Below are 22,411 nucleotides of genomic sequence, written 5' to 3'. Positions count from 1 at the left end.
TGTTTTTATTTACTAGGATGTGGTATGAGCATTCAGGGTATATAACAAACACACACTTTGAAGTAGGATACATACAGGGTATCCAGGTAAACCGATGGGGCCAACGGGACCCGGGAGGCCGACTGGACCAGGAAAACCCTAGAGGACAAACCATGTTGGGCAGATGTAAGTGGTTTCCTCTGCCTCTAACACAGTGAGTTGAGATGTGGCAGTGATTTCCTTATTGTGCTTTATTTTCCTCCATTACTGTTTGATGATTAGGTTCCTTTCTGTGTTCACTAAACTAAGCACTACCATATGAATGGTTTCCATGTAGCAGAAAATATTGGATATAAGAAAAGGTGAGTTATAGTGTAAATTCTGGGGTGTGTGAACGACTTCGTAGCCCAGTAAGGTGTTGAGTTACCCTTTCTTGTAATCCTGCCATTTAATACAGCAAAAGATCAAAATTTATATGGAACCTGTTGGATAACTAAACTGAAAAATGCTGTGATGACAAAAAAAAGAAGAAGCAATTTGTATTAAATGTCAGCATATGTAATCAAACTCTTACACGTTCACCAACAGGACCAACAGGAACCTAAAGAGATAAAGAGAAACATACAAAAAGAGAAAGAAGGATAGACTAAGATAGTTGTTGTGAATTGCAAATATGAGTTAGAACAAAGTTGAAACTGGTTCTCTAATATACTATGGAACTGTATGCACTAGGCAAACAAATACTGTACAGTATATCCCCATAAAATAGCTTTAAAAAAGCACTGTTTGCTCACTCATGGAAAGGAGAGAATATATGAGAGTTTCACCATGTCAGGCAATAAAATGATGGCTTGGGTCTCTGCTCTTTACAATGCAAAATTGTGTTACCTTGGGCTACAGGGACAGTGTCTGTGTGTAATGTGTGTGTATGTGCATTTCACTGGCTTGTGATCACAATAATTAACACAGCTGCCTTCAGATATTAAGTTTAATGAACTGTTACATTAACAGTGTGTCAGTAAAATCAGAAGTCCACAGTAAGGTGCTGAGTTACCGAGGTTGTAGAAATGAACCGTGGTTCTCCTTTTTGCCCTTTGACACCACGTAATCCCTAATACAAAGAAAAATATCAAGACTGTCATGTGATGTTATATAGTGCATAGTGACTCATCAGGGGGGAAATGGAGATGTAGCAATGAGTTGATTTGTTTCTATCCAGCATGTTGCAAAACCATGATCATTGCTATTGAATGTTTAACAAGTGTTACACATGTTCTTCAATAATATTCTTTACACTTTAGTGTCAACCATCAGTGTGGTTTCAGAAGGATCCATAGAGTTAGTGTTAGAAATAATCTATTGGGAATTCCTTGCCAGCATTATCCTTATTAACTGAAATGACACTTCTGATCTATTATCCACTTAACAAAATGGACAACATAATGTACACTTTGTGACGGTATTTTGTAATACAGTTTGATGTATGTTTGGCCATTCATGTCTCTAAATAACAACAAGTCCTTAATGCTTATTGTTCTACATACTTACCTGAGATCCAGGGTTACCAGGTCTACCAGGAAATCCGCTGGGGAAACCAGGGTCACCTCGTGTGCCATTACAACCATCTGCTCCTGGCAGTCCCTGTGGTCCCTCCTGGCCTGGATGACCCTGTTTCAACGTTACATTAAACCAAATGTTAGACCTTAGAACTGCTGCCACTATTAAGAAATATCACTAGTGATGATTATCAGTGTAGCAGATTCTGATTGAAAGAAGGTGGTTACTCAACAGATATTGCATTAGTTTTGTGATATTTTGTTGCAGTCAAATGATTTACAATAAAAAAAATCTGTGAAATTTATTTGAAATAGAGCAGATTGAGTGCCAAATTCCAGGTCAGCAAAACTTCCCAAGCCACTAAGAAGCTAGTGAATTTTAGCTATTTTGATTAAATGGGAGAACTTGTTACTTACAGGAATACCATCGAGACCTGGAAAACCGGGAACACCCACTGGACCCTGTTGAATACAGGGACAAAAATTCGTACTGAACAGACTTCTACATACAGCACCTGTACTCAACTGCCTTTTTTTTTAACAATGTATATGATAACGATATAACTTTACCTTGTCCCCTTTGGGTCCAGATGGTCCTGATTGCCCGCCATGCCCTCTTTCTCCTTTAGGTCCAATAGGCCCTGGGGCCCCAATAAAGCCATCAGGTCCAGTGGGGCCAGATGGTCCTAAAGGCCCAGGCTGACCCTGACATAAAAAAAAGAGACACATAAGAACAGAGTAAATATTCATTGTGGCCTTATGCTGTTAAATGGTACATATAGTGCCCTCCCCTAATATTGGCACCGTTGGTAGTTATGAGCAAAGAAGGCTGTAAAAAAATGTGTTATTGTTTAACCTTTTGCTATTTCATTCATAAAAGTCACAAAAATACTCTGCTCTCATGGATATCAAACAATTGCAAACACAATACAGGTTTATAAATATATATATATATATATATATATATATATATATATATATATATATATATAACTTTGTTAAATATAGATGTGCAACAATTATTGGTAACCCTATGAATTCATATCAGAAAGATATATTTGAAATATATTCCCCTTGGTATTTTACATTTTTTAGTAAACCTGGGTGACTAGGAACAGGAAATTTTTCAACCATGACTTCCTGTTTCACAGGGGTATAAATATGAGGTGACACACTGGCCAAATTCCCTTCGTCATTCATAACAATGAGCAAGACCAAGGAATATAGCCGTGATGTGTGGCAAAAGGTTATTGAGCGTCACAAAATGAGAAGTGGCTATAAGAAAATAGCACAATAATTGAAAATGCCCATTTCCACCATCAGGGCAATAATTAAGAAGTTCCAGTCAACTGGAAATGTTATGAATCAACCTGGAATTGGACGTGTGTCCATATTGTCTCAACGCACTGTGAAGAGGATGGCTCGAGTGGCCAAAAAATCTCCAAGGATCACAGCTGGTGAATTGCAAAAGTTAGTTCTGTCTTGGGGTCAGAAAGTCTCCAAAACTACAATCCAAAGTGACCTACATCACCACAAGTTGTTTGGAAGGGTTTCAAGAAAAAAGTCTCTACTCTCATCCAAACGATTCAGTTTTCAAGATATTACTGAAACTTCAAATGGGATCAGGTTCTTTGGTCAGATTAAACCAAAATTGAGCTTTTTGGCAATAAACACCAGAGATGGTTTTGGCACACACAGAGAGGTAGCCATATGGAAAAGTACCTCATGCCCACGGTTAAATATGTTGGTGGCTCTTTAATGTATTGAGGCTGTTTTTCTGCCAGAGGACCTGGACATTTTCTTAGGATACATGGCATCATGGACTATGAATTATATCAACAGATATTAAATGAAAACCTGACTGCCTCTGCCAGAAAGCTTAAAAAGGCTGAGGTTAGATCTTCCAGCAGGACAATGATCCAAAACATACATCAAAATCAACACAAAAATGGTTTACTGACCAACAAATCAAGATCCTGCCATGGCCATCCCAGTCCCCTGACTTGAAACCCATAGAAAACCTGTGGGGTGAACTGAAGAGGAGAGTCCACCAGCATGGACCTCGAAATCTGAAGGATCTGGAGAGATTCTGTATGGAGGAATGGTCTCAGATCCCTTACCATGTATTCTCCAACCTCATCAGGCATTATAGGAGAAGACTCAGAGCTGTTATCTTGGCAAAGGAAGGTAGCACAAAGTATTGACTAAAAGGGTGCCAATAATTGTTGCACACCCATACTTAACAATGATATATATATTTTTATAAACCTGTGTTTTGTTTCCAATTTTTTGATATCCATGAGAGCAGAGTATTTTTGTTAACAAAAATTAAAACATTTTTTTAACAAAAGATCAAAAGGTTAAACAATAAAGACAATATTTCACAGCCTTCTTTGCTCTTATTTACCAAGGGTGCCAATATAAGTGGTGTTATGTAAATTGCATAAAAAGACTAAGACTACAATTCCCATCAGCCACTGCAAATATGTCTGGTTCACCTGATTCACGTTTGTCTCATTAGCACGTATGTACAAATAGTCACGTTCTGCACTGCACGGGTGGTCTTGCGTTGTTTTGGTTTATCCATCGAGCTCACGTTTTCTAGTCCTGGTTCTTGTAAGTCTTGTTTATTGTTTTGTTTGTACCTCATTAAAACGTTTGAACTTATATTCTGCATCTGCATCCGTCCTTACTGCCGTGACGTGACAAGTGGAGGACACTGTATACTGTGTTTGAAAACCTATTTAAAACAGGGATGTTACTTTCTCACTGGCACACACAGCTACACACTCAACTGACAGTGTGTGTGAATGTGTGCAATGGGTCTCAGTTGCCACTTTTCCACCGTAGGATCTTTCCCCAGGAACTAGGGACCTTTGGAGGTACTGGGTGTGTTTCCACCGTAGGGACCAGAGTCTAAATTAAGTTCCAGGTTAAATATTTAGCCCTCGCAAAGTCCCTACATGGGAGGTGATACGTTTTCAACGTTCAGGACCTTTGGGGTGTGGGACTTTGGCGCTGAACATGCTGATTGGTTGAGTGCACGGAGCATTTTTTTAACTACCCTTTTTAAAAGTCTATTGCGGTGCTTACAGTAACAGTTGTTTATTGCGATTCGAATCAACATGATGGAGTTTCTTAAAAAATACGACCGATGGACCAACGACGAGGTTCAGGCCTTAATAAGTATTTATGCAGAGCACGAAAATACAGTGAATACTAGTAAAAGGAATGCGGGAGGTCATGTGTGTGCTCTAGAGGGTACATCTGAGCACCTGGATTTAAGAGTCTTCCAGACATCGCTAAGATAATTATGCTGTTATTATGGCCCTGAAGATAGAAGAGTGTCATGTAACTCTAATTGGCTCTTGTTATATGTACCGTAGCTCTGTCTGTGTCATGACTGAAACCAACCTCAGAACTTCTTGCCTGATTTCACATGGTTGTTAATGGCAAAGTAAATACTAACCTGCCACATGGCATATACTAATCTCCAATTATCATTTCTATTACTATGGAAAATGTCATGTTTATCATGCCATATCTGCCGCCATCCTAAAGGACTAGATTTAAAAACTGAATTTTCGGATGTTATATTTTGATTCACAGTGGACAGTTGTAATTGGACAGTCGATCTAAAATCTAAGATTGCTTTAACATATAATGAGAATGTATGTGTGGCGGCCTGAGAAAAACCTTTCACGTGGTGAAATTTAGAAATTTCCTACCATATGAAATTCTGAAAACTACAGGCTTTCTTGAACTTAAATGAAATACAGTTGTTTCTTTTTTGCACAAAGTTCAACCATAATTAAAATGATAGAATTTTAAAGTCTAACAAGGGAGAAGTTGGATTTAAAAATTTCTTTTTGACTGTGGTCCAGGAGCATTGAGGACATTTTTAAAAGCCAGTGTCTGATTACAAACTAAACTGATTCAACTTATGTCTGTTTTGCTAGGGAATGTAACTATCCAACAACTTGATCAGAGCCTGAAATTCACTTGAAATCACACTTAGCTCAGTTTCTGTTTTAACAGTTAATAAGAATAAATATTTGAAAAATCAGCTTTCTAAAAGCTGTCTAAAGAAATAACCGTGAACCGACTAGTCTTTTAAAAATGGAGAAATCACCTGCAATGCTAACTATCGGCCATAGGGGGGCGACACCATACAGCATTTTAATTTTGCAGAAAACATCTCGTGCTCAAAGCACCACTGGCAAACACTAAAAGAAAGGTTATTTACTGCTGTTGGGAGTCACTCTTTGAGCCATAGGAAAATGGAAGAGACTGAGAGCTGATCGTTAGCTCATTTTTAAGGCCACAATAAGGTAGGGAGAGTGTGTGTATGAGGGGGAGTGTAGGTCCAGAGGAAAGCCGTCACTCATGTCTGCCACACACACACACACACACACACACACACACAGATTAAAAAGCCTCAGACCCTACAATTAATGGCTGTTAAAGAGAGGCAGAGTTATGTGTAATTTGAAGGGCCAGCTGGTTCCAGTGAGGGCCGAGTTGAGCCTCCAGACATACAGCTCAGGAGAGAAGAGATAGCCTGGTCACAGCTATCCACTGCAACCCTGCATTACCCACAATTACCACCTCATAGCCTGACTCTGAATATGAGATCCAATGTCCAAAATGTGTGCTCTCTCTTTCACTTTGATAGGTTAATTATAACAAACCTCGATGATGTGACGAATATGATTTCCAAAATGTGGACCATCAGAGCTAATATCACTATTCAAATTTTCATTATTTTTCATAATCAATCCATATGTGAATGTTTGAGATCCTACTATTTTGCCCATTCCATATTTGGTTGCTAATATAAGTCTCTTGAAACGTGTTTCTTAAAGTTTTTTGCCCAAATCACTCTTGTATCTTGATGTTATTAATGTGTAATAACATATCCAATTCTAATGAAATATAAATGTCTATAGTACATACCATTTAAGTAGATGACAATTTATTGCCTATTACTGGATTCATACTTTTTTTCTGTGGTTAAATCTCAAATGTTGTTGTACTCCATATATACCTCATTTATTATTATTTTTTTTTTACAACTACATGTTATATACTTTGTAGTAAGCATATGTACTGAATAAACGCTTTGTGATTTGGCATAACTGTGTGTTGGAGAGGTACAAAAATATTCCTGTGTGAAGACAAGCTGAAAATACAGTATCTCACAAAAGTGAGTACACCCCTCAAATTTTTGTAAATATTTGATTCTATCTTTTAATGTGACAACACTGAAGAAATGACACTTTGCTACAATGTAAAGTAGTAAGTGTACAGCTTGTATAACAGTGTAAATTTGCTGTCCCCTCAAAATAACTCAACACACAGCTATTAATGTCTAAACCACTGGTAACAAAAGTGAGTACACCCCTAAGTGAAAATGCCCAAATTTGGCCCAATTAGCCATTTTCCCTCCCCGGTGTCATGTGACTTGTTAGTGTTACAAGGTCTCAGGTGTGAATGGGGAGCAGGTGTGTTAAATTTGGTGTCATCGCTCTCACACTCCCTCATACTGGTCACTGGAAGTTCAACATGGCACCTCATGGCAAAGAACTCTCTGAGGATCTGAAAAAAAGAATTGTTGCTCTACATAAAGATGGCCTAGGCTATTAGAAGATTGCGAAGACCCTGACACTGAGCTGCAGCACGGTGGCAAAGACCATACAGTGGTTTAACAGGACAGTTCCACTCAGAAGAGGTCTCGCCATGGTTGACCAAAGAAGTTGAGTGCACATGCTCAGCGTCATATCCAGAGGTTGTCTTTGGGAAATAGACGTATGAGTGCTGCCAGCATTGCTGCAGAGGTTGAAGGGGTGGGGGGTCAGCCTGTCAGTGCTCAGACCATACGCCGCACACTGCATCAAATTGGTCTGCATGGCTGTCGTCCCAGAAGGAAGCATCTTCTAAAGATGATGCACAATTAAGCCTGCAAACAGTTTGCTGAAGACAAGAAGACTAAGGACATGGATTACTGGAACCATGACCTGTGGTCTGATGAGACCAAGATAAACTTATTTGGTTCAGATGGTGTCAAGCGTGTGTGGCAGGAACCAGGTGAGGAGTACAAAGACAAGTGTGTCTTGCCTACAGTCAAGCATGGTGGTGGGAGTGTCATGGTCTGGGGCTGCATGAGTGCTGCCGGCACTGGGGAGCTACAGTTCATTGAGGGAACCATGAATGCCAACATGTACTGTGACATACTGAAGCAGAGCATGATCAGTATGCAGTATTCCAGCATAATAACGACCCCAAACACACCTCCAAGACGAGCAGTGCCTTGCTAAAGAAGCTGTGGGTGAAGGTGATGGACTGGCCAAGCATGTCTCCAGACCTAAACCCTATTGAGCATCTGTGGGGCATCCTCAGGAGGAGCACAAGGTCTCTAAAATCCACCAGCTCTGTGATGTCATCATGGAGGAGTGGAAGAGGACTCCAATGGCAACCTGTGAAGCTCTGGTGAACTCCATGCCCAAGAGGGTTAAGGCAGTGCTGGAAAATAATGGTGGCCACACAAACTATTGACACTTTGGGCCCAATTTGCACATTTTCACTTAGGGGTGTACTAACTTTTGTTGCTAGTGGTTTAGACATTAATGGCTGTGTGTTGAGTTATTTTGAGGGGACAGCAAATTTACACTGTTACACAAGCTGTACACTCACTACTTTACATTGTAGCAACGTCTCATTTCTTCAGTGTTGTCACATGAAAAGATATAATCAAATATTTACAAAAATGAGAGAGGTGTACTCACTTTTGTGAGAAACTGCATATATAAATCCTGGGTAGCCTAGAAAGCATAAATTCTAACTAAATATCAGCAAAAATGGCTAAATGAGATTGTTCGCTTTAACTGTGATAAGATAAAACAGCAGATTCATTAATATGAAATACAGTCAAAGGCAAAATTTAAGCCAAAGTCGATTTTAATTGATAGACCAATTGTACAAAGTATGTGTACACGCACATAATCTCATGGTGAATCGATTAACTGTGAATCAGTGCAGAGCGAACACTCATTTATGGTGATCTGTAGAACTTTACTCCTGCTTTCTATAATAATCACACCCCATATGATTTTAAAATAGCAGCATATAAATGTAACAACCTGCTACATATGATTAAAATAATAAAGCTAACATAATTTTTCAATTAATCTTGAGTAATTGCTTAGAAATATTCACACACTCGTACCTACCTAGGGGCAATTGAGAGTTGCCATTCCACTTACCAGCATGTTTTTGAAAGGTTGGAAGAAACCAGAGAACCTGGCTAACAAGTTAGCCTGATTCTGCTACACACTGTATACACACATACACAGATGTGCACAGTTACAGTTATGCATACTGATACATATATGCACATATACATACAGTTCCTGATTTCTTCGGTTTTTGTGTATATCTCATACTAAATTGTTTCAGAAATTAAAACAAAATCTAAGAGAAAACAAAGGGCAACCTGAGTAAACACAAAATATAATTTTTAAGTGATAATGTTATTTATTGAAGCAAAAAAGTTATCCAATACCAATTGGGCCTGTGTGAAAATGTATTTGCCCCCGTAGTTACTAATTCCCCAAATCTATGAAACTGCATTCATAATGGGGTTCAGCTGGACTAGACGCAACCAGGCCTAATCACTGCAAACCCTGTTCAATCAAATCAACACTTAAATTTTACAACAGCATGAAGTTGGTTAAAATGTCTAACTCAGTAACACACTATGCCAAAACAATGCATTTTCATTTAATTTACAATACTGTTCATATAAACCAAAAATAACTGCACTATCCTGAGCTCCGCCCCCACAGTGTACTGTGATTATATGTTTGCTTCTGGCGTATTTGTACCCCTGTAAGCAAATCCTCTTGGTGACAGTAATGAACACAGAGATGAACCACTGGTTACCCAGTTGTTCCTACATAATCATCAGGTGGAAGAAGCCTGTCAGTCAGGCATTAATATTGAAGCTATGGGAGGAGACATACCTCAGAGGCAGGCGCTAGCATATAAAAGTTAGCTGTGTCAAGAACTTGATCAACAACCAGTGCTGAGAATTATTTAGTGGCCCTTATGTAACTTTAGTCTGGATAAAATCTATATATTTTGTGGCATTGGCTTGCAGAAGGACCCAGAAGAAATCCATATGCATAGATTTCATTTTAATGATCTAGAGATCAAGATTTAAAGAAATCCATATGCATAATTAAGTGATTGAGGCCCAGAAAGATTATTTATTTTGGTAAAAGACACATCAGGCTAATAAAACTAGCGCAACATAATGACTACCAAACACTGCAGAGAAAACTACCTTTAAGTTAAATTATATTCTTTGTAATTTATATATTATCATAAATTATATTATTTGCAAAGATAACCTGATCATGGAGGCCTCGGTGTGGTTGAAATACTAGTTTACTTATTTAACACTAAAGTGCACGTGAGTATATGCTAAATTCTTTTGTGATGAGCCTTGTGAGGATGCCGCCCCATAAATGGTTCAACCTTGGATTCTCAGTTATAAAAATGTCCCAATTTTACGCAGACATGATTAAAAAAACATCCAGCCACATTACTGTGCACTAGACTGCCTCATTTGTAGGGCAAATCCTCCTCCTCACAATGCACACAATAGAACCCATTCTGTCTGCTTAAGCCACTGGCCTTACTGACCTGGTTACCCAACATGCACCTCACTTCCTGCCAGTACAACCAAGAGAATCCATGAGCAGACAGATTCCCTCCAGATCACACAACTTAGTCTGGCTGACCCGAGGATTTGGTGGGACCAATTGTTCATGGGCACTGAGGCCCAGGGGATGATTTTAACTGTCACACTGGGTGCTCAGTGGGAGTAGAGATGGGCACGATGCAAGGAAGTATTCAGCGCAACATGAGAGCACGGTTAATCGGAGTGTGACTGGCTTTGTCTTTGATAACTCAGTTTCTGTCTGACTGAAGCACAAGTACCAAGGAAACATCCCGCCTGATCCTAATGCCTAATGTACAGGTAAATCCAAGCAACAATGTAAACATATCTTCAAAGGGATAGCAGCAGTCCTTAATGTCCCATTGCTCACTTTAACAGAGTTTTAAAGGAACATCACATCACATCAAAGTCATATAACTAAAGGTACAAGAGATATGAGGGTATATCGTTTTAATAACTTTTAGAGAGTGTTCTGTGTGGTTGATCTGATTGGATTCTTCTTAGTATTTGATTCCAAGCGCTATAGTGTACTTCAGCATACACGTTTACTACCAGGATAGCTTCAAACTAGATGAAAAGAAGTCATGTAAAATAGCATTGATCCAAAACAACATGTCGATAACTATTCCAGCCCTGTGTGTAGGAAGAGTAGACAGTCCAGCTGTGTTTAGGTTACAAGATCTGGATTCCTGTGTATGTTTTGTTAATAAATTCAACATCAGTGTGTGTATTTGTGTGTGTGCGTGTGTGTGTGTGGATGTGTGCGTGTACTGATCAAATCTTTTCAGGGTGATCCCACAGAGAGCTGCTTCACTGTGTAACTGAGATGTCTTTGCTAAACCATTACTCATGTCCTCTTCATGAAAATACTTAAATAATAATTTACCACTTCAACAACTGTTGGTAGGGCGCATGGTGGCTTAGTGGTTAGCGTGTTTGCCTCACACCTCCAGGGTCGGGGGTTCGAGTCCCACCGTGGCCCTGTGTGTGCGGAGTTTGCATGTTTTCCTTGTGCTGTGGGGGTTTCCTCCCCCAGTCCAAAGGCAGGCATGGTAGGCTGATTGGCATGTCTAAACTGTCCATAGCGTACGAATGGGTGTTTGACTGTGTATGGGATTGGGCTCCCTGTCCAGGGTGTACCCTGCCTTGTGCCTGATGCTCCCTGGGATAGGGATAGGCTCCAGGTTACCCTTGACCCTGAAAAGGATAAGCGGTATAGAAGATGGAAGGATGGATGGACAACTGTTGGTATGGTTTCATATAATCACTTTCCTATATTGGTAAATAGTACAATTTATTTAAGTGAGTCCAAAAATGCCAGTGTTGTTCTCATCAGATTTAGTTAGAATACATTCACTTGATTATAAATCATCATGAATAATAAATATATTATCATACATAATCACACAAGCTTATGAGTAATGCTTAAGTACTAATGAGAGCCAACCTGTTGGTTAAGTTTGACTAGTTTTACTAGGGAATTAATTGACAGGGCCTGTCTGCCTAAATCTGCCTTTATTAAAATGTAGCTGAATGTAAATGTGAGCTAACAGTTTAACTTTACAAGACATTAGCAAGTCCCAATCAAGGTAACTAGCTAGCAGTCACATTAAGTTAACTGTGAATTGCATAGAATCTGTTGTATTCTTGCTTTGTGCTAACAACGCTAAGACTGAATTAGTCCACACATTACTCATCTGCTTGAAGTGAAATTTTGAAATCAGTTCGCTGACTGGGGTTGCATATTGATATGGCTAAGTGCATCTAATATTGGTGAATTTTAGACAAATCTAGACTAATGTTAGCTAGCGATCAAACCAACTAGCTACCTAGACTGCAGTAAACAGGCATGTCACTTCCTATACTCTTTCTTTAAATGAAACTTTTCTTTCCAAATGGCTTAGTTATAAGTATACATAATATAAGGTATAAGTATATATAAGTAAATGAATGTACTATAAGAGCTAAGTTCAAAATAATAAGCTTGTTACTAAAGTTAATAATACTAAATAATAAAAGATATTAAGTTAATAACTAGGTTTGAAAACTGCTTAATATAAAAAAAAACAAACAGCTAACCCTTAGCTTTAGGTAAAGTTTTTAAATAATGCGTAACGATACCATTATGTGCATTTAAGATAAACACACAAAGTAGCTCTATTTACAAACTGCATTAGTATCAAATGTGTAAATCATTGCTATTTAAATCTTCTTGTCTCATACCTTCAGCTAATCCTTGGTACACATGTAAATCCATCAGTGCCCAGTGTGTGGCAGTGTCTCTTCCCAAAACTGAGAAACCATTTAATCATCTACCATGAAATGACTGCCTTTATAATGCTTAATGGAAAACTAGTTTATAACTATTATGTTCATGATAAATATACTCTTGTTTTAACAATTCACTGAATGTTCATAATAGATCGTTAGTAGAAGTAGTGGGAGACTGAAAAAGGGTAACGCCATAGAGGACATAGTAGTAAAACTCCTATTCAAGCCTTAGATACCAAAACAGACTACATATACATCAGCTTCATTTTTATATCATATTCCCTATAGTCATACTTGTCTCTGTGAATACTAATACTACGTTATGTGCTTATTCTTATTATCCTTTACAATGAATTATACAAGCTCCATTGCCATTGTTCTTTTCGGGGAACCTCAGAAATACATCATCTCTTGTAACACCTTTCCTCCTGTAGGTCTCATGAACAGACTATCAAAAGTTAGGAGGAATCTGGATGGTGATGGGGAGAAGAACCTCACAATACAACCAAACGACAATAAAAACTGTATCTGTAAATGACCGATGTCTAATTACTAGAAACATCATTATTAGCTTTAGTTTTGTAGGCATTTTGCATAGTTTAAGGTGACAATGGTTCAATTTAAGCAATATTGATATGCATGTAAAGACTCTATAATGACCTGTAGGCTCTCTTGTGGCCTATAAATATTTATCTGGAACAACAAAGTCAACTTGTGCATATATCAGGCTTGTTTATGTTGTCTAGTCCTGAAATCAGGCTTCGGAAATGCTGGAAAAGAATTTGAAAGAAAAGCAGAATAGACGTCAGTGTGTATACCTCATTAGTAAGTGGTTAGTCATCTACGTACATACAAACTATGTTCACATTTGTTTACGTACTCTGACTTGAATCTGTCTCTGACCATTTTCATCTCTAAACATGACCAACTCAAATATAAAACAAATGGACCCATTGCCTGACTCTTCTGTACTCTTCTGTACCCTCAGGCACGGAGTAGTGGAAGTGGGACTGGTCAGTAATGAAATTGGAAGAAGGCGAAGAGATGATGAAGAAAAGATCACTATCAGATCAAGATCAGCAGAAGGAAAAAGAGGCAGTTAGGAGACAAAGGCAGACCGAAGCCCTATCTGATCAAAATAATCAGCCCTGCCCAAAACACACATACTACTGATGATGGAGAGCATGGCCATGTTCTACCCTTTCACATCACTGCATAGTAACAGGCTTGGAAATAATTATACACTCAATGACAAACATCATTATCAGCCTCAATTATGAAATCTTGAGAGACTCTAATGATATTTTGTACTCATATAAAGTGATGCCAGGCTTAATGGCTAACAACATAGGTGTAAAAGCTTTCTACACTCTAGTGACCAGTAAATTAAAAAAGTTATGTAGATCAACAAATAAGATCAGTGCACTTCTGAGCAACCTCTTGCACTCCGACCCATAAACCTCCCGCCTATAACAGTATTATTCAAAGAAACTTAAAGGGACATCTGTTTAGTATCCCATCACCCTGTATAAGACTCTAAAGCTCATGAACTTGTTCAAAATTTTTGGCAGTGATGACAGATTTGAGGGCTAATCCAGGGCTTATTCAAATACCTTTAAATCATGGTAAATGTTTGATGAATTCTTCGAAGTGCCTCATAGTGACAGGAGATAGAGAGACTCACATGACTCTGAGGCCCTCCATATGTGCTCTCAGACTCCTCTGTAACACATGAAAGATAATGGGTGTTTTTTTTGTGTGTGTGCCCTAACACAAACCATGCTGTCAGCCTTCTGTCACCTTTGACTTCACTGGAAATGGATCTTACTGGTCCAAATGAGTCCAATATGGCCATCTGTTTGTGTTGGAACCCTGTCTCAGCAGAGCGCACGCTCTCAAGCATGCTTGTCATGACCATGCTTGTCTTGAGGGGGTATTTTGAGATTAGTGGACACAGGTTTGTAAAAAAAAAAAAAACCCAAAAAACTCTAAGCAAGAGTAGCCGTCACACGACATTGTAGAATAAACATCTGGGGAAATATTTTTTTTTTGTTGGAAGAACATTGGTGGTGGCTTTTGTAATCAAGAATAATTTTTTTTTACAGAAAAAAATGGGGTTTTGAACATAACTGTGTCCTGAACTGAAACTGTACTCAGGTTAGGATTTTCAGCTGAGAAAACCTGATTACTGTAGGTCCGTTTGTAAATCAGTAACTGTACATGATTTATCAGTTACTAGCCAGAGAGAGGCCACACATCACTGGTACAGTATTCATACATGACATTTACTAAAGAAGAGGCGAATGTTATATTCATAGTGTTCACGTTAGTAGTGTAGGTGTGAGTGTGTGTGTGTGTGTGTGTGTGTGCTTGCGTGTTTGTATAAATGTGTGTCTGCGTGTGCCCAGGCTCTACTTAAGGCTTCTTCCATGGGTGAGCTGATGTTAAACAACAATTAGACATGTCTGCCCACAGCGTGTACTTACACTACATACTGCACCAGACGCTTAACAAGACCGCCACTTTACACATCCACTTTACACTGTCCTTACCATGACTGCATATTACCTCCAAATAACATTCACCTCCTCCAAATAATGTTCTTTAAAAGCACTGAAGCTGAAGTAAGAAGCAATTATTAGGCAGTTCAGGTTTTCTGACATACATTGATTGTTTATCATATAACTGTTTATCATACTGCCAATTCTCATGAAATTATTTGCTGGGAGTGTTCCTCAGAATTCAGATTTAATTCATCATCGGCTCACATGGACTGCACGTTAGATCACATTTTGAATTAGGCGTTGCACCAAGACAGCACACCACTTCTCGAGAAGAGCAGACTTAAATCTAGGTGGTCCAGTTGTATCATGACATCATCCATATTCTCAATTCAAAAGTTTTCTTTTTTTTTTTTAATTAGATCTATAAGGTCTCCAAATGGCAACACTATATTTATCACACAGTGATGCCTATTACTGGTCCTGAGAAGCTAGAAACAACACCATAAACACTGTGATAGCACAGTTCTTAATTGTGGATGATGAGATCCATGCATGCTTTGATTCCGATAAAATCCATCTTTCAACACGTAGGTGTGAACGGAATGGAACGGAACAAAACAATGTCTGGTATACAGATAGCACTGAGTTTTGCTAATGAACAGCATGGAGTAAATCAATTGGAAAACATAAATCTGCATTTTTCTACAAACTCTGTCTGACTTTGCTCAATAAAGAGTGGTTCAGAACAATAGTGTGGATGAGGAAGACATGCAGAGTTTCAAATACACCTACACTAATCAGACCCTCCAGGACTTCACGATTTTGCAGTCGCAGAAATTAATGCAAAATCAAATAAAAAAACAAGAAGCAAATATTCAGAGGAGCTTGTGATTTTTCAAAATTACTGCAGATTTTCCCCAGAATTGGACCAAGACGTGTCATGTGACGTCATCACAACGTAGATTCAGTCAAAGCCCTTTTCTAAAATCAGACTTTTGTTTAGTTTTAGGAGTTGGGAGAAAAGAGATGTGCGGCAGAGAGCACATTTGTGACATGTACTCACCTGTTTAGGACCACCAGTGCTGACAACAGCTGCCACAACTTCATCGTGTCAATAACACACACACTCATACACATGTATGAACGAATTTATCTGCAGCACCCTACTACACACACACACACATATATATGTGTGTGTGTGTGTGTGTGCGTGTGTGTGTAGTAGGGTGTATATATATGTGCAGGATGTTGGCACTGAAAGTATTTTAACTGGGCTGAGTGAACTGAGTGAACACTATTTGTTTACTGCTGAAAATCTCTGCTTTTCTGATTGGTTGGGAGATGACAAGGTTTATGGGTATTGTCTTAATGTGAGAGTGCAGGATTCCCAAAATCTCTGCATGACCTTGGCACTTTCCACATTTCAAACATGCTTCAGAACATACACGACTGCATAAAGAGTGCAATCATTTCCACTTGACACATCCGAAATGAATGAAGAATGAGCTGCTAACTTAAAAAAACAATCTTATTCAAATAGTGTAGTGGTGATGTGAGCATGGTTGTGTTGCGCAGAACATGACCTATAGAGCAATCGAGTGAAAGTGCGCTTTTGACAGAATACTGGTATCATATAAGTATATAAGTATATAAGTATATAAGTATATAAGGTGCTGTGCAGGTTTTTTTTTTCTATGACACTGGGATAGTCTTTTCTCCCAACTTCTTTCCAGAACTGTATGCTGATAAATATCTAAAGCATGTTCACTATTCCATTGAGCTGTTAGGAAAAAAATTTAATAGGCTTTACATAATGTATAAGATGAACATGCTCATTACAGATTAAGCAGAATATTTTGCAGATCTATAGGGAAAAAGTCAATTTAAATACTTTCCATTGTAAAACGAGTAAGTTAACGAGAAACTATGTTTAAAGATGTGTAGTGACAGTATTTGCCCAGGAACATGTTATTTACCAGAATTTGTGGGTTTTATAAATCCTGAGTTTAACATGAAAAGGTAGAATATAATCAATTACAACTGTACAAATGTATGTGATAACTTTTACACTACAAACATAACAAAATTGAACATTATTCTAGTTAGACTGTTAGTTAAACCAAATGAGGAACATAACTGAAATTGTATATATATATATATATATATATATATATATATATATATATATATATATATGAAAATAAATAAATAGTGAAATAGTAATCATCTACTTTCCTTTTTATGTAGAAAGTCCATCAGTGTGTCACAATACACATTTCTTATCATTGGAAATATTGTCAGAGCTTAGATCAAAACAACTAATTCTAACATTATTCACGGTAGTTGAATGGACGACACCGAATATCCAGTTGTTTCATATGATACTTCACCATATTCACAAACCCTGTGTGTAAGTGTGTGTGGTACTCACCCTGCTACCTTTTATCGGAGGACAGGAACATTTTCCACTGCAGTCGCGCCCTGCACATGGTTCATGAGTCTTCGACCCCTAGAATGAGATAGACACACAAAGAAAGATAAATGAATTCGAATGCTTCTTATTCAAGCATGGAGCAAGTCCTGACTACTTAGACATGACTGATAGACATGTCATTACACAAAATACTGATATTGCATGATTAATTATTACTTGTCATATAACGCCTACTGTACAATATTCAAATGTGTGAGATAATGATGTTACTGGTTGACAGGAGAAGAAATAATCCACATGACGAATTAGACACATACAGATAATTCCCAATAATACAGATAAAACACATTTAATTTGAGAAAATAATGTTATGCCTACACTTAATTCTAGATTCCCCCCAATTACAGAGAAAGTAGTTTTGACTTATTTTTTTTTCCCTAAATAAAAACCAACTGAATGTCCCAACCAAGTCAAAACTACTTTCTCTGTAATAGCCAAATTAATTCATAGTAATTACTGCATGAATATGCATAGTAATTACTAATCATTAATAGCCTGTGCTATAACGTACACACTCCTCAGTGGTGAGGCCTACAGTGTGCTTGTGCCATGCTGAGATACCATTTATTCTAATTACTAACCACTAATTACACACCTTGTATGCACAAACACACACATCCACTGATCTGCCCCTTATTTATTTGGGCTCAGTTTCCAGTTCACAAATATTTTCAGACACCAGGAACACTTTACTCCCAAATTCCCAGATTATTAGTCAGTTATTTATTTTAAAAGCATATCATTTAGTAGCTACTGTGTAGTTAATAATTGCAGCTAAACTAATGAGAAATATGTGTCGTCATTAGTACAAGCACATGTTTAATAATTAGAGAGGTTATTCAGCAAATCAGTAACACTGGTTGTACTCTGGGTAGCATCATTTATAGAAGATACTTAGTTACAACCAGTGTCTGTAGTTAGTGAGAGTGAGTGTGGTGGTCTAGAATCAGTGTTTGGCCTTTCATGTGACATCAAGAAAGAATTATAAGCACAGAAGGAATCCCTTGCACAGTGAGAAGTCTGGTACGTACAGGCTCAGGAATGTTAAGAGAGCTCAAACAGTAGGTGCGGTCATATGAGGGTGCTTAGCAGGGACCTGCCCTGGGCACAAAGGTCGAGGGTCACCAGGAAGCGTTTCAATGTGATTAAGGGATGAAAGGGCGTGGGATGGCATGATATGACCCAGGGAGGGAAAGAGAAAATTGCTATTGAACCTTTGGGTGAATGGAAAGAGTCAGATGAAATACATCTTCATATTACCAAGAGCACAAATAAGACCTGGATTATCCCACAATGCAAAGGACATGTGTGTTTATGTGTGTGTATACTTATGTAAAGGTGAGCGAACCCGTCCTCAAACTTTCAAACCTTTGCCTCTTATAGTAGAAAGTATTTTGGGGTGAGACACAGATGAACAGATACAACGTCGGAGAAATTGAGAAAGGGAAGAGAAAGAGAATGAGTGCAAAAGCGGGTAGAAAGACGCCCCGATTCATTCACACCTCTGATCTGCTGTGTAGTGATAATCGACCTGACAGAAGCAGGCCAAAAAGAGAGAGGGGGAGACAGAGAAAGAGGGAGCAAACAGTATTAAAGTTTGTTAAAGAATGTTAAATGGTGTGAAGACCAGGAATAACAGGAACAGTCATAAGATAGCTACAGTGCCAATGTAATATATTTTCATCGGACGTGACAGCAACATACACAAAGACTAGCTGCGGTGCAGAAAGAGTTCAATCCATAAGAACAGAAGGCATCGAGAAACGTTTGGCTGTCAGTGGCATGCTGGCGCATATTTGGCAGGTGAACTATAATCTCATAGTATCTGAACTTTTCATCAGTGTTCAGGAGAAAAGGCATTCAAGTGAGGGGTAGTGCAGGAGTCGGAAAGGACAGAGGGATAATTCTACACTCCTACACTCCTCCAGTTTTCCTCGAATGATTTCAACCCTTCAGGGGCCCTTTTGTCACTTTCTTTTCAGTGTGATTAACCCACCTGTTGAAAGGTGGAGATCTTATATGTGCATGTGCTTTTCTTCATATAAAGGAGGGGGCAAAAAAACTCCCAATAAGGCACAACGATCATAATGCCACACCCTGACATTCCTGCATTGTTTTTTTTTTTCTGAGAACATGCTTTTGAGAACAGAACAAAAACAGTGGAACTTAAGGAGAAATCTCCCCTCAAAAAAACACACAAGGGAGAAGATCAATTTCCACACCCTGAACAACACCACTAACGACACACACACACACACACATACACACACACACACACACACACACACATATGGTTATATCCACATAAATTTTATATGCAAATCCGAGGAATTCCCAGGCAAGCCATCACACAAAAACTGTGTAGAGGTGACTGGGTACTACACAGGAACAAGCATGTCGATGGCACATTGGTAGACACACAGCCATAAGCTCAACATGGGATCAATACAAACAGTAATCTATTGTATTGATGAGTGCTTAAAACACTTCAACATGTTAAAATATGTTTATAATAAAACTAATAACAAATTGCTTCTTGAGTAACGGTCATGTCCTGCATGTTCTGAAGAAGCATGGAAAATTCTGAGGACTAGGATTTTCATGGAGACATAACGTGTGACACAGGTGTATTTTTTATTTTTTTTTACTTTGTTGGGAATGAGTCAATTTGAATATGTTCACTCAGTTCACTATATGGTCAGAAATGAACAGAGCTGTGTGTGGGTGGAGCAATGCAAAAAGGGAGTGTGGTATTTGAAATCTGCCAGCACAGTAGTATGTTCAAATCTGCTTTTGGCTTAAATCGTGTTTACATTGCTGCATGCCAGTAACCTCTCTAAATAAAAATATTAAAATGGTATTTTCCTGTAGAGTTTTAAAACTTCTGTTCTATTTCTTGCAACACTGTTCTCACCCAGCTTTCAATATAAATGGGCTATTTCACTCAACTACTAATTAAATAAAATGGACTCATTTATTTTATGTGTAACAAATAAGAATAAATCTCACGTTTGTCTATTATTACGCACAAAACATTGTACAGACTATCTCATAAGTTCAGCAAAATAAGGTTCATGTATATTCAGAAAACATTTTTTTACAGACCATGAAGTATCTGAACAAGGCTGGACAAATCCAAATACTTTTATTCATAGGAATTTGTGTATTGACAAAAATGGTGGACATATTGAAAAAAAGTTCTGTAAATAAAAGCTTTTGTTTCTTTTCTGACGATTTATGGAACTCCCTGTATAATTAACATTGTTAATAGAATGTCTAAGAGATTTGATTAAATACTAGACATGAAACATGTTGTGCCATCACCGTGACACGGCGACTCTATAATTCAAGAATTACCCATATCTAGTCATTCTGGAAAGACTGCTGAGAAAACCACTCCATCTCTGGGAGTTACAAGGTGGATTGTACAGATGCTGTACCAAGAATTTCATTAGATCTTGCTCTGATACTTTTCCAAGAAAAGCAGATCCTTCTCTGTATGGTCTGGAAATGACCCCTTCCACCTCGGCTGTGTGCGTGTGAACAATCACAACCTGACACACGCACAGATGTTGACCTCATGTTATAGCTAACCACTCAAAAGGTAACATTCGGTTACACTTTCTTTCCCATGTCAGCTATCGACCTGCTTCCTGCATGTGGCCTTCTGTCACAGCTGTGTTTGAACACTCTATCATCCACAGTTTACCCCAAGCTGACCCAGCACTCTCACCCTCTCCACCACCCTCCATCCTCCTCTGTGCGTGGTATGTTGTAAACGAGACCACCCATAGGCAAAGCAATGTTGTGCATTTGTGCCTTTCAAGCTGAGTTAAACTATAACACACTCTGAAATCAGCCAGCTGCTAGCATTCGAACGCTGGTTCCTGTATCCTGAGATAATGTAAAGATTTGTCTTTGTGGTACAGACTGTGGGTTTGTAAACAGGAACTAAATACTGTCAAAAGATGTAACCATTTAAAGTGATTTAAATGTAACCAATAAGCTTGTGTTTACAACCCCAATTCCGAAAATGTTGGGACAGTATGGAAAATGCAAGAAAACAAAAAGAGTCTGTTCAGTGATAGAAACTTGAGCATAAACTGTCTTTAGGCTATCCAAGGGACAACATCCACAGCCATCTTTAGGATTTCTGTGTGATACCATCCACAGTAATCTCCTGGTGAGCTTTAGGCTATGCATGTGAGACCATCCTGTGCTATGCATGTGGAACCTGTTATTGATGAAAAGAAAAAAAACTTGCAATTTTGACATTACTGAGAATATGCAAATGTGATAATTCTACTTTGCAAGTGACTAGCTAACTAGTGAACAAGGTTACGTGGACATGGGCGGCAGGAATTTTTAGGTCCTGCCATTTTTTATGATGTCATAAAAGGCCATTTTAATAATCGTTTTCTTAGGCATTAAAGCCTATTAAGACAAGTTATGAAATATTACTGCAGAAAATCTCCACCCAGCTGCACCATTTCTTAAAGGAGTGAAGATTCAGCCAATGCTTTGTTTTTTTTTTGTATTTTTAAAGATCTATCATTGAGCCTCAGTTAATTAAATAAGTTTTAACATGCATGCAGACACACACACCCACTGCTATTCGCAACAATAGTCTATTACTGTGACACATACACATCTGTTGCTAAAAGCAGGAACATGACAAAGCAAGGTAAGATTAAAAGAAGGGATTTGGGTCTCTGAGATGGAAAAGCTAACACAGGCTAACATTGCATTGCATACTCAATTCTGGCAAGTCCAAGCACCTGCATACCTCAGGCTAATGCTCTGGCATGCCCAATTCTTTGTGTGTGTGTGTGAAGGCACGTGCTTGTATTGACAGTGCAGTAGG

The 22,411-nt window shown here is 38.4% G+C and overlaps 1 protein-coding gene across 1 annotated transcript in view; it reads right to left on the bottom strand.

The window, feature by feature from the left end:
- Positions 1-22,411, bottom strand: part of col4a6 (collagen, type IV, alpha 6) — an 83,393-nt gene that overhangs the window by 22,907 nt on the left and 38,075 nt on the right. The window contains exons 4-10 of the mRNA XM_053629318.1: positions 17,485-17,562; positions 2,106-2,240; positions 1,953-1,997; positions 1,528-1,647; positions 1,034-1,090; positions 554-580; positions 76-138 (exon numbers count right to left, since the gene is read on the bottom strand). Coding sequence (XP_053485293.1) covers positions 76-138; positions 554-580; positions 1,034-1,090; positions 1,528-1,647; positions 1,953-1,997; positions 2,106-2,240; positions 17,485-17,562 — 525 coding nt within the window. The remainder of the gene's footprint in view (positions 1-75; positions 139-553; positions 581-1,033; positions 1,091-1,527; positions 1,648-1,952; positions 1,998-2,105; positions 2,241-17,484; positions 17,563-22,411) is intronic.

This window comes from Ictalurus furcatus, chromosome 7 (genome assembly GCF_023375685.1).
Source record: "Ictalurus furcatus strain D&B chromosome 7, Billie_1.0, whole genome shotgun sequence".
In the NCBI taxonomy this organism is placed as follows: Eukaryota; Metazoa; Chordata; class Actinopteri; order Siluriformes; family Ictaluridae; genus Ictalurus; species Ictalurus furcatus.
This window is presented reverse-complemented; position numbering and strand designations above follow the sequence as displayed.